Consider the following 12,201-nt stretch of genomic DNA (forward strand, 5'->3'; position numbering starts at 1 on the left):
ATTGGGAAATTTCTGGTAAACTCGTTATAGCTAATACCCCGAATGAGCAGCACGGCAAAGCGAATTAAGTTAATAAGTTTTTTTTTGGAAAAGCCAAGACAAATGAAGAAGATGATGATAACAGTTAGTCACTGAATTTGTAACTGATGAGGATGAAAGTCTGGTAGGTGAAGTCATAAAATTGAATACTAATTATTGTAGTGATGAATTTTATTACCCACCAAAAACAATATCAACCCTCACCAGGTCCAACCATGCTATACAGTTCTGGTTGTGAAGTTGGTTGTTATCTATTTTCTTCTTGGGACTTGAGTGTGAAAGACACGTGAAAAGCCACGGCGTGAAAGCCATGATGGAAGGGACCTAGACGTCATTGATAGTCCAAGAAACAAATGGCATAAATCGATCAAATAGAATTGTCGATCTCACTCACACATTTCTACCTGCGGTTTACAAATACAAACTAGTCGCAAATTGAAAAATTTTTCTTACTAGCAAACTGGACTTGAGGAATCTAATTATGTTTGTTCCACTGCATTTATTTTCACATCACTATATTTTCGCACTCATCAGATCCGCGAAATTAAGTTGCAGCGATATTTTACTCTGTGTGCTACTCACGAAACTATACACTAGCGAAGTAAGTGTCCTAGGGTAAACTATATACTAGCGAAGTAAGTGTCCTAGGGTAAATTATATAGGCCTACTAGCGAAGTAAGTGTCCTAGGGTAAACAATACTTTGATCAGCGCCTCACCAGTTACCCAATATTTGGGATAGTAGTTTGGCCGAGTTTCTCCTTGCTAGCTCAAGCTGGAATGCCATACAGGACATGCATTTGCTTAGTGTTAAACATACCCAATGATTGGAGTTGCCCTCCACATGTTTTTTCTCAGCAATATATTGCCTACTCTATCGACAACCCACAAATACACAGAGAAACATACTAAATGCGTTTTTCTAAGGCTACCATTTAGTTATTACAGCCTGAACCCCCGTAAGCATTTTGGCGCCAGCCTTCAACGAAAGCACGCTATCGACTGTCAACATGCCATAACCAACTATCGTACACCCAAATCAAAGCCATGATCAGGCTGTAACTGAAATATATGCTTGGTTGGCTATACAACTATTCCGTCGTCTGCTGCTTGGTCTTTCATGATTCCTGCACGAATTTTAACAAAATATGGTACACGTATAAAGTGCAACACATATGAAAGGCCTGAATGCACAAAGCTTGTTCAAGCTCACATACCAACATCTATACATCTCAAAGTTTGTTGTCTGCCATCTGTTTTCGGTATGTCCAGCTATAGCTACTATTAGAATCTTGGAATAAAGAATCCATAATGAAGAAGATTTGATCTCGGACCCTCCGTACCAATTAGGCCGCGAACAATTACCAATTGTTCGCTAGCTGATATATGTCGCCATATGGCATCAAATACCATGGCGCTGTCATTGTGTACAATTATTAGAAGCCATAGCACTTATTAGTAAGCTTACTCAAATTTTCTATTGGCAATGTGCCAGGCTAATAGCAAGTGACAGGCAACTATCACTACTTCTCATTGTTTATAAGCTAATTTTTAGTACCCGGGCAACGCCAGGAAGCACAGCTAGTTCAAATATAAAATGTAGAATGTGCTCCCAGCCCATCATTGCTTCCTGCGATTGCTGCATGCTGTATGGCCTTCCTACTAGCATTTACTAGCATTGCAACACCAGATGAAGGTCTTTATTTTATCACCTATGAACTAGTGCTTGAAATTTCCATATAAATGAATATCTAGAAATAATGTAACTAGCGAGTGAGTTTTCAGAACTGCCTATGAAGTCCTAATGCAGTTAATTGCACGCATTTGGAAGACAGCTGATCGATGTTTATACAAAGCAAGTAACTGTTAAAAGATTTACAAATAGTGTAACCAGCCAATAAAACTGTCAGGAGTGACAAATCAGATAACAGCTCTGACAAATTAAATAGAAAAAGCTCTAAAAATTAACATTCAATTGCAATCAGGCATTTTCCATAGAGTTGCACAAGCAATAGAATAATACAACTAAAGGTTACAGGTGGAGTTTCTCAAACTTTTTTCCTGTCTGTAAGAACTCGTACTATGCAGCCATATCCTCCGACAGCGAACAGCTACAAGCAACCGACAATTGCGTGTTAAATGATAAAAGTTTAGAGGCAGCGACATCCTGCATTAGAGCTGATTGTTATCTCAGCGATACAACTTAGTGAACTACATAATAGCCTTACGCAGACAGATCAGAGAAAAGATAACTCCCAATACTTATGAAAGCTTCTGATCCACATTATGATAAGGACTAGGTCACTAGGGTGGTCATCATTCATTATAGCCTATTAGGGCTATTGCTTCCGATATTGTTCACAGAAAACATATTATTTCTAAAGATATGAATATATATGTATATGTTATATGATTCATGCCAATTCCCTAAGAATACAAATTAGAGGTTGAATGAGCAAGGATGATTATACCGACAGCAACCTCTAAGTTTTATTCCTGAAAACAACCTCTAAGTTCCCCTGGACAAGAGCATTTAAAGAAGTCGTGACCTTAATTAATATTTTTGTGAGGATTTACTGAAGAGTCTGGAAATCAAAAGAGACAGAGAGAAAGCTTTATTTGAAGTCACAATAGATTAGCTAACAGTCGCTGTATTATTTAATACAACCAACTTGTCTTGCTGGGGCAACCAACCAACTGCCATTTCTCACAAATAGTAGAAGACCCAGACTCCAGAAGTATGTATTGAATATTTGAAAAGGATTGGAGAGACTGGTTGAAGACAATCTCACATAGGATAGTCTTGTGAGCAATACATATCAGCTAGCTAGATGGATACCTTTCTGCGGATTACAGGTTACAGATAAACACCGTGTCACATTAAATGATCTCTTAAGTAAACCATCATCTATATATTTATATATACAGTCAAACATGGATAACTCGAACTTCAAGGGACCGAGCAAAACTGTTCGAATTATCAGAGCATTCAAGTTATCAGAGCACTGTCACAAGTCCATATATTTACTTATTTATTAGTAGATACATGTACATATACAAACTATAATATAAATCAAAAGCACAAATGGCTTGTTTCAAATTAAATGCTTCTAATGTAAAGTTTAAAACGTTTTCATGAAAAAGTATAGAGATTTTTCTATCACTTGAGATTGGTTTGTTGTTTGAGGTGATGTTATTGCCAGGACGTTTTTCAGATTGACATTGGCAAAACTTGATCGTTGTTGAAATGCTCAAAAGAAAAGACATTTTTTTCTTTTGGGGTTTTACCCACGATCAATTTTGCCATTTTTTCTTGAAGTATATGCAGATTACCTTACTTTACCTGGGATTCGTTAAGAGCAACACTCCGAGGCAGTTCAATTAGAAGTTTTACGAGGTTTTACGGTACATTCTATATCACTCACGCTTTTTTAATAGATACTTATTGAATGTACACACGTATTCTGTGTTTAGGTCAAACGATGAATAGTTTTTTGTAGCTCAGACAACGTATACGTTTAATTACAACATTTTTTAAGACGTTTTAAACATTCAACATTCCGACGTTGATTCAACACAGAATCAACGTCGGAAAACTATTCATCACGGGCTAGCCGAGTCACGCACTCAAGGATTTTCGCCACGCACATACAAAACAACATGCGATTTTTGTTTTGTATGTGCGTGGCGAAAATTCTTGCGCGCGTGACCCGGCTAGCCCGTGCTATTCATCGTATCGCAGTATAAATCAAATTTCACCAAACTTTTAGAAAAGTCGTTGACAAAAATATTTTGCCGATGGTGGTAATAACGACGCTTATGAATTACGAAAAGATGAAGTTTACCTCTATGGCTTTGAATAAAGTGATTTTCTAAAGCGAAAACAACCGTTTCGGTAGCTGTTGGGCAAAAAAACAGTTCGAATTAACAGTGTTGAGTTCGAGTTATCTATAGCAATTTATCATTACGCGGGAACGGACCAAAGGAAATGTTCGAATTAACCATGTGTTCGAGCTATCCGTGGACGAGTTATCCATGTTCGACTGTATATATATTTCTACAAGCATGTGTGTCCCTCCAGCTATAGCTATGATGGCATGGCGTCATGGCATACTATCATTAGAAGCCTAGCGCTTGTTAAAGAATTGAGAAAGCATAATATTATTATGCTTTATTATTAATCTCGATGTGTTGTCTGATGTTCTAAAAAAAAATCAAGATTGACCAACCAGAAGCTGAGATATAGCCAGCCAAACACAGGTCTACCAAAAGACAAGTGTTTTGGTAATCCTCATATTAGCATCAATATATGACAATGTATGAAATCGACTTGTGTGCCATTGGTCAATCAAGCCAACTAATGCGCTCTCCTATAACAATCACGGCGTTTCAAGTGGTTTAACCCCTGGAAGTATAGAACAATCAAATTGGGCCTAACAATCATTGCTCTGAGAATTCCGAACCAGTCCCTCTGACGTGTAGATTAGTTTTGGCATAAAATAATTACACGCATCTATTATTTCGCAACATGTCGCTATCTTGCTAGTTCAGCTCAGTTTTGTTGTTCTCCTACTTAGCTTCCCTATTCAGACTCATCTTTAGCGTTGTTCAGATTTTTTTTAACTATAGCTAATAAATGGAATCAATTAAATCAATCTCGGTTATCATTTGGAATTTTCTACAAATTATATTAGTTACATCATTTAGTCTATACACGGTTATATTATTATTTTGTATAATGTGCATTATGATTATTATATTACGGGTAATCATAAAAAATAATATTTTAATATAGTCATAAAAAATAATCATAGATAAGATAATAGATAAATAGAAGAATCAAATCAAAAGTTATCGTTTTCTTTTCTTACAGCAAGAGCAGCACAGTCAAGTTATTCTTTTTAAAATTATGGCTGTAGTGAACTTACAGTCTGTTAATAGTGACGATAATCATGCAAATCAACTGAATGCTGCAGTAAGGTACACAGTAGAAAGATGATGAATGAACAAAAATTCACATTCTCATTTCTTATTCTAAACAAACTGCAAATCACGGATATCGTATAATATAGACTATTCACGCGCCGTTCGTTGAACAGAGGATCTTCGGAGCATATCCGTGGAATCGAGTTAAAATTTGAGGCACAATATTCAAAATCTGCTCTTCTGTTTTGAAAAATCGTGGCAAGGGGTTGTGGGCAACTGCCTTTAGCACACAATGTTTGCTTGGTTTTCCTGAGAAACCAGAGCTAGTCTGTAAATTCTTTACTACCGCGAGAAGCGTTTCACATCTCGTAGCCTAAAACAATCAGTATACGTAACAGCGGTAAGGGTGTGCAACTCCGGCACATATCCAATAAGTCGATTTCACACGTCACAATTCTCGGGATTTTCGAAGGGTTTTTCCTCCGATTCGTTATTAGGTAGACCTGTGTTTGGCTAACTATATCTCAGTTTCTAGTGGGTCAATCTCCTTGATTCTTTTTTTAGAACATCAGTCAATACCTCAAGATAAATAATAAAGCATAATAATATTATGCTTTCTCTATTCTTCAACTAGCTCATTGAAATTTTCCATTGGCAATGTGCCAGAACTTTTATTATCATAGAATCATCTCCTCATGATATGAAGTATGAAAGTTACAGTTGTTGGACAAAGTTGTAGAACCTTTACGGTTGTTTTTATTTTTCTCTTAATTTATTTCAACTACACAAAACACTTCTCTGATGATATGTAGTTTGAAAGTTATAATGGGAAATGTTGTTATATGTTGAATACAAATCAATTTTCTGTCCAAAAACTTTTTCATTACTAGGGCAATGCCGGGTAGCACAGCTAGTATAATCTATAATAAGAGTGATGTTTGTATGTCCATCAGAAGCCAGAGTTAAAAATTAGGATAAAATATTGCTCTCAATGGGGCTCCTACTCAAGAGATTCAGCTTGATATAGTGACACACAGACATTTGCCCAATCGACTTCCTTCGGGCGTTTCAGAATAATTTCACAGATAGGATGAGAGATGTTATTCTCTGCGTTTATTGACACACCTGATGATCTCTTACGGAATACCTGACCAACTAGTGATTATAATTTCAAACTTCAGAACTGTTAATGAGAAGAGTTGTCTCACCTTTTCATGCCAAGTAAGAAGATTGGCTTGTACTGCCTCTTTAGGTAGCTCAAAGCCTCTGTAGATGTACTTGGCCAGGATATCCTGAGCTGGCTGATCAAGCTGGTTGATTGCCCCCTCCATCTCCGATGCACGGATCGCTGACAGCACCCTTAGCACCAGAGAAGCACACCTGTCCTGTTAAAACAACAAAAATGATTTATTACCAAAACTTACGGTTCTTCCAACCATCGGAAGATTTAACCATATCATGATTTTCCAACCACAAATTTTTTGCTCAGGAATAAAACAAATGCCATCGAATGGCACAGAACTTTGAGCTGTTTTGTATTGCAACCCACACTGACCAATAAGAGATCTGGCACTAATTACTACAAGGTATGATACATGTCAGTTGCTCGAAAAAAAATGATAAAATACACCATTGAAAACAAAAGGAATATATAATATATATATATCATATATATATTATATATACATGTATATAACAAATATATATGCACCTAAACTGGATGTATTATTATAACATCAAGTCTATCGAGAATGATCATCAACTTCCTAGACAGTAAAAGTTAGTTAATTTCCATTGGTTGGTTTGGGGATGTGTGCATCCTTCAATCCTCCTTGTAGATATTGTGAGTATATATGATACATACTTATGCTACAGACTGCTACAGCTGTTTCAGCTTTAGAAGCCTTATCAGTGCAGCTCAGAGCTGACAAGGGAGACAAATCCCAATGCGCGTTGACTTCCCGCCATTAAACAGGACAGAGAGTCAACTCCTAAAGCCTGGTTCCCATATATGTCGCAAAGCACCGGCGACAGCACCACAGGCTATTAGCGGTGAAATGGGAACCTACGTCCCGGGTACTGCTGAGGACCGCCAGGAAATGCCGGCGGCATCGCAATAGTTTCGCGCTGCTCAAATTTCGCAAAAGACCGCAGGCAAAACCTTCCAGAAATGCATTGTATGGGTGAAGGTCACCATTATAGGAACGGCGTGGCTAGCGAGCATTTTATTTGATTAGACGATTATGTTTAGCGATGCAGCTTATATGTGAACATATGCCGCCGAGCCTAACGCCGCAAACGTTTTGCTGCGCAAGTTACCGCGTGAGTACCGCAATCGATATGGTAACCAAGCTTTATATTATGTACTTTGATGCGCGCAACATATATATTTTACATGTGTTTGTAGCATACGATACACATATATAATGCATATGATATACATATGGTACACACGTATCTCGTATATGATACGCATACAATATATACTTACAGTATATATATTGTATACATCAAAGTAAATAGTGTTCCAGCCAGAACAAGCAAGAGCAATCAATGTAGCTACACATTGTACATTTCACTCTGAATGTCAGAAGATCAAACAAATGCCTCGTTTTTCCGTAGTTCTTTTTGTAATTGTCAGCCATGGTCATGTTAAAGAGACAACTCCAGACAACTCCAGACAGAGTATTATTAAAATACTGTGGCAGCTTAGCTATTTAAATGTTACAACCTAAAAATGTCTATGTCATAAAATGTGAGAAAAAGGTATTCCTTGACAGATAACATCACTGACATCTATTGATTAAAACTCTGTACCTTTCCCCTTCCTACCTGCCAGCAAAACCAAATCAGAGAAAACAGCTGACACCGTACCTGAAATTCAAACTTTGAATAAATATACACTGTTACTGTTGTAATAACCACAATGCGTAGAGTTGCTTACCTTGATTGCCTGATCTTTTGTGTTAAGAGGGGGGTTGCTCAGCACCACTTTTAATGCTTCTGCGTTTCGGTTTCTGGTTAAATGGTATTAAAGAGAATTACTTCAATTACCAACTATATCAACCTCAGAGTAAAACAAAAGTACTAATCAGTGACATAAAACTCAAGTCATATTCTAATCTTTACTATAATAAGTTATTCTGAAGTCACGGCTGGTGGTTGGGATAAGATTGCATCTTATGGGATTTAAACTCATCCCACCCCGCGTTGTTGCCCGACACCCTGCACCAATCGGTCACCTTCCACAAGCTTAGAATTATTGTGCACATACTTATTCTCTGTGCTCTATTGGCACTCATAAAGATCCCTTAAGACACAAGACTGCACATCTTTTTCAAGTTGGTAACCAAAACAACCTCTTTCATCACATTCGTTATTTTAATACAAATATCCATTCTGGTGGCACTGGGTTGCGTTAAAAACCTGAAACTTGCTCAGTTTGAACTTCTGCTAACCAAAAGCATGGCTCAACCAGCGACCTTCACAAACTTATTAGTGATGTTTGGGAACGTTGCTGATTACTCCGCAAAGAGTGACAGCCATCTTAAGTTTTTAGGGCTACATTTCTTGTACTGAAAATAGACCAAGATTGTCTTTAATAATCACTGTCAGTCACAGACTTGAAAACGGATTTGCTGTCAATGTCGTGGCATTTCATTGCTGTTTACGTTAATTATTTGGCAGTCTATAAATGCTGGGCCAGATGCTTCTAACCAGAACTAGTAAAGTTTCGGTTGATCATCTAGATTTATGGACAAATAATAAGTTAGTAAAGGTACGGCTACACGTAACAAATTTTTCGTTGGTTCTAACCAAAATAACGAAATGATTGAAACACACAGAATTATTCTGCGCTGCTAGAATCGTGCTAGTGAGCACGATTCCAGCAGCTTTTGCAATTAGCATAGTCCAAAAGACGTATAATGACACACAATAAACGGATAAGTGCAATTCAACTTAGTATACACGATGCAACTGCTTAGATTGCGTTATTGTATGGGTTTATTGTTTGAACGCTATAGCTACAAATTGTTTATTTTTTAATTATATTTCCTTTTTAGCAGCAAAAGTTTTGTGGTAGAAAATGTTGCCATCTTTAGCGCAATCAAGTCGGTTGCATCGTATTTACTATGGTAAAATTCTGTAATATTTTTCTTGCGTGTCGTATTATGTTCTCGGACTAGATATATCTTAAAATTTGCTAGTCGTGCTCGCTCACCAACAATAGCGCAACTTAAACAGTTACATCGTGTGTTCTATGTTGAAATGCTTTCGCACTTTTACTGTGTGTCGCGATTGATGTCTTGGACTATACTTATTGCTAAAGCTGCTAGAATCGTGCTCACTAATAAATTCTTTAACCTGTTTTAAGCGAATTTCGACCGATTAATTCTGCATTTTTCGCGATTTCGTCCAGAACTTAGAACCAACGAAAAATTGGTTACGTGTAGCCGTACCTATAGTAATCCTACTTACACAATCATCGTCACCTCGTCACCTACATCGATAAATAGTCGTCTCGTCTGTCACTTTTTAAATATCCCTGTCGTCGGGTCGTCAGAATCGTCACAAAACATGGGAAGACCCCCAGTTGTCGACTGTGTCAGTTGTCGACTGTGTCAATTGTCGACTGTGTCAGTTGTCGACTGTGTCAGCAGTCGAATGTGTCAGTTTTGTCGACTGTGTCAGTTGTCGACTGCGTTAGCTGTGTCAGTTGTCGACTGTGTCAATTGTCGACTGTGTCAGCTGTCGACTGTGTCAGTCGATGACTGTGTCAGCTGTCGACTGTGTCAGCTATCGACAGTGTCAGTTGACGATTGTGTCAGTTGATGGCTGTCACAGATGTCGACTGTGTCAGCTGTCGACTGTGTCAGCTGTCAACTGTAAGAGCTGTCAACTGTAAGAGCTGTCGACTGTGTCAGCTGTCGACTGTGTCAGCTGTCGACTGTGTCAGCTGTCGACTGTGTCAGCTGTCGACTGTGTCAGCTGTCGACTGTGTCAGCTGTCGACTGTGTCAGCTGTCGATTGTGTCAGCTGTTGATTGTAAGAGCTGATGTAACCATCTTGGATGTTATATAGTAAATGTTTGTAAATATAACTTGAGTTGTACAGCTTGAGTTAGATTTACAAACTCGAGTTTGTAAATATAACCTCGAAAATGTACAACTCGAGTTGTACAAGTTTTATAAGTTTATAAGTTTTATAAACTCGAGTTGTACAACTCGAGTTCATCAAAAATCCAGGCCGAGTTCTTTCAACAGCAACTCGAGTTTAGCAACTCGACTTGAGAAAATGGAACGCAAAGCACTCTAAGGTGAAGCCATGCTAAACAACTCATTTCATTTTCTCTAGCTATATTTTTTATATGGAATTTTTTTTTGTGCATCATTAAATGTCGTTGACATAATTTCTATGTGTGTTCATTTTCGGTGTTCATTCAGTTTCTTGTCAGGTTCTAGAAAAAGAATTATTTTTTCATTTGAAAAAGAAGTGGCCCGGCCCCCACATAGATTGTTTTTTAGTTTGCTTTTTACATTCTACAATTTTTTTTGTTTCTTTATATTTATATAAATAAATATGCGCCAACATCGCCAATGCATCTAATTTAAATAAATATTTAAATTATTATTATTAATCAATTATTAGTTATATATAATATGCACAAATGCAGTTCTGTAAGTGAGACACCCCAATTACTCACTTTGCTTTTTTACAAACCCGGGTTAGTTTTGCGTAACACAACTCAAGTTCACCAAAAAGCCAGGCATGAGTTCACCAAAAACCCAGGCATGAATTCTTTGAACAGCAACTCGAGTTGTACAACTCGAGTTGCGAAACTCGAGTTGTACAACTCGAGTTGCGAACACGCAACGCGAGGCACAGTAAGGCGCCATACGATCTGCATCGTCGAGATCAACCAGTAACTGTTTAATAGTCAAGACAATCAATTTATTTTAATAAGTAAATAGGGTACAATAAAGGTTTTTATGTTAGCATATTATCCTTTTTTACCCGAATATGGGGTATAAACGTTCTAATTTTACAGTACATACATAGTTTAATTTTTATGAGCTAACGAGCGCCTGTCGATGTACCATCGTTAATATAACCAGATCTACGGTTATGCTACAGTAATACAAGTATATTGCACCTTATTTTTACACACTCGAGTGTGTAAATATAACTCAGTTTATCAACTCGGATTGCAAACCCGAGGCACTGTAAGGAGCCATATTGAACATCAACCCAAGTTCAACAACTCGGTTTGAGAACATGGAACACGAGGCACTGTAAGGCTCCATAGGGGTACATAGGCGTTCGATAAACCTAAAAGTTACTGCTGCACCGATCACTGCGCTGTAACCTAAACTAATTAACTCAACTCATTCCATTTACGATTATCATATTGTAAAATAAATCCAATTTATAATGCTCAATATTCACAATATCAAATTGACAGGCACATCGCAACCAGGCCTGCCAACCCAAGAATGGGGCAATGCGTGAGATTTGGGGCAATTTTTGGGGCAATTTGTGTATCAATGATAGTATATATAAAATTGTGGAAATTGGGGCAAAAATCTCACACATTTGCATTTTTTCTTTGGGGTGATTGCGTGAGTCTCACGCCCAATGCGTGAGAGTTGGCAGGTATGATCGCAACCGCTCGCAGTTAAGCGGTTATGATAAGCGGTTAATCTTTGGTTATGACGATCATGTACATGTATGTGCAATAACTTCCGAAACGTGTATGATCCACGTTACATATTACATCGCTATAAACCAGCTACAAATAAACTAAATGAATAATTTACACAAGTCCTCTGGTTCGGTGCAGCCTGTACCCAAAACTAATGAGCTAGAAGTTTTAGGAATATTTTCTTAAAAGGATACTGGGCTAATAGTCCATTAACTTCACTCTCATTTGGTCCGATCGCTGTAGGGTCGTCTCCATGTTCCTCAGTAAATCTTTCTGCGTCATACTGGTCTACATCGACCTTCCTGAATTGCTTGGCACCGGTGTTGACCGACATAACTTTCGACAAATATCAACGGCTGGCTTATGCTTCCAATTTCTAACTTCCGGGGAACCTTTTTATTTATAGTCTCAGGTAAAATCAAGTATAAAGGCATTATGTGCAACATACTTAATATTATTTTTTACTTTTATTTGTGTAATAAATTTTAAAATAAATGAAAACAATTTTTTTTTTCAATAGTGTTTTATTTGAGGC

The 12,201-nt window shown here is 37.6% G+C and overlaps 1 protein-coding gene across 1 annotated transcript; it reads right to left on the reverse strand.

The window, feature by feature from the left end:
* Positions 1–1,722: 1,722 nt before the first annotated feature.
* LOC137398553 (actin-related protein 2/3 complex subunit 5-like) lies at positions 1,723–12,047 on the reverse strand. The gene is made up of 4 exons (XM_068084682.1): positions 11,861–12,047; positions 7,908–7,980; positions 6,172–6,348; positions 1,723–2,148 (listed from the first exon to the last, which is right to left on the reverse strand). Exons 1-4 carry the CDS (start codon positions 11,998–12,000, stop codon positions 2,086–2,088), a joined length of 453 nt encoding a protein of 150 aa, XP_067940783.1. The 5' UTR covers positions 12,001–12,047; the 3' UTR covers positions 1,723–2,085.
* Between the last annotated feature and the right edge of the window lie 154 nt (positions 12,048–12,201).

This window comes from Watersipora subatra, chromosome 6, assembly GCF_963576615.1.
Source record: "Watersipora subatra chromosome 6, tzWatSuba1.1, whole genome shotgun sequence".
In the NCBI taxonomy this organism is placed as follows: Eukaryota; Metazoa; Bryozoa; class Gymnolaemata; order Cheilostomatida; family Watersiporidae; genus Watersipora; species Watersipora subatra.

Coding starts and splice junctions, on each gene's coding strand:
- LOC137398553 (XM_068084682.1), bottom strand. CDS start 12,000: ATGTCGGTCAACACCGGTGCCAAGCAATTCAGGAAGGTCGATGTAGAC. Junction 7,981..11,860: donor GTTAATGGACTATTAGCCCA/GTATCCTTTTAA, acceptor CCATTTAACCAG/AAACCGAAACGCAGAAGCAT. Junction 2,149..6,171: donor TTCTTACTTGGCATGAAAAG/GTGAGACAACTC, acceptor GGTTGCTTGTAG/CTGTTCGCTGTCGGAGGATA.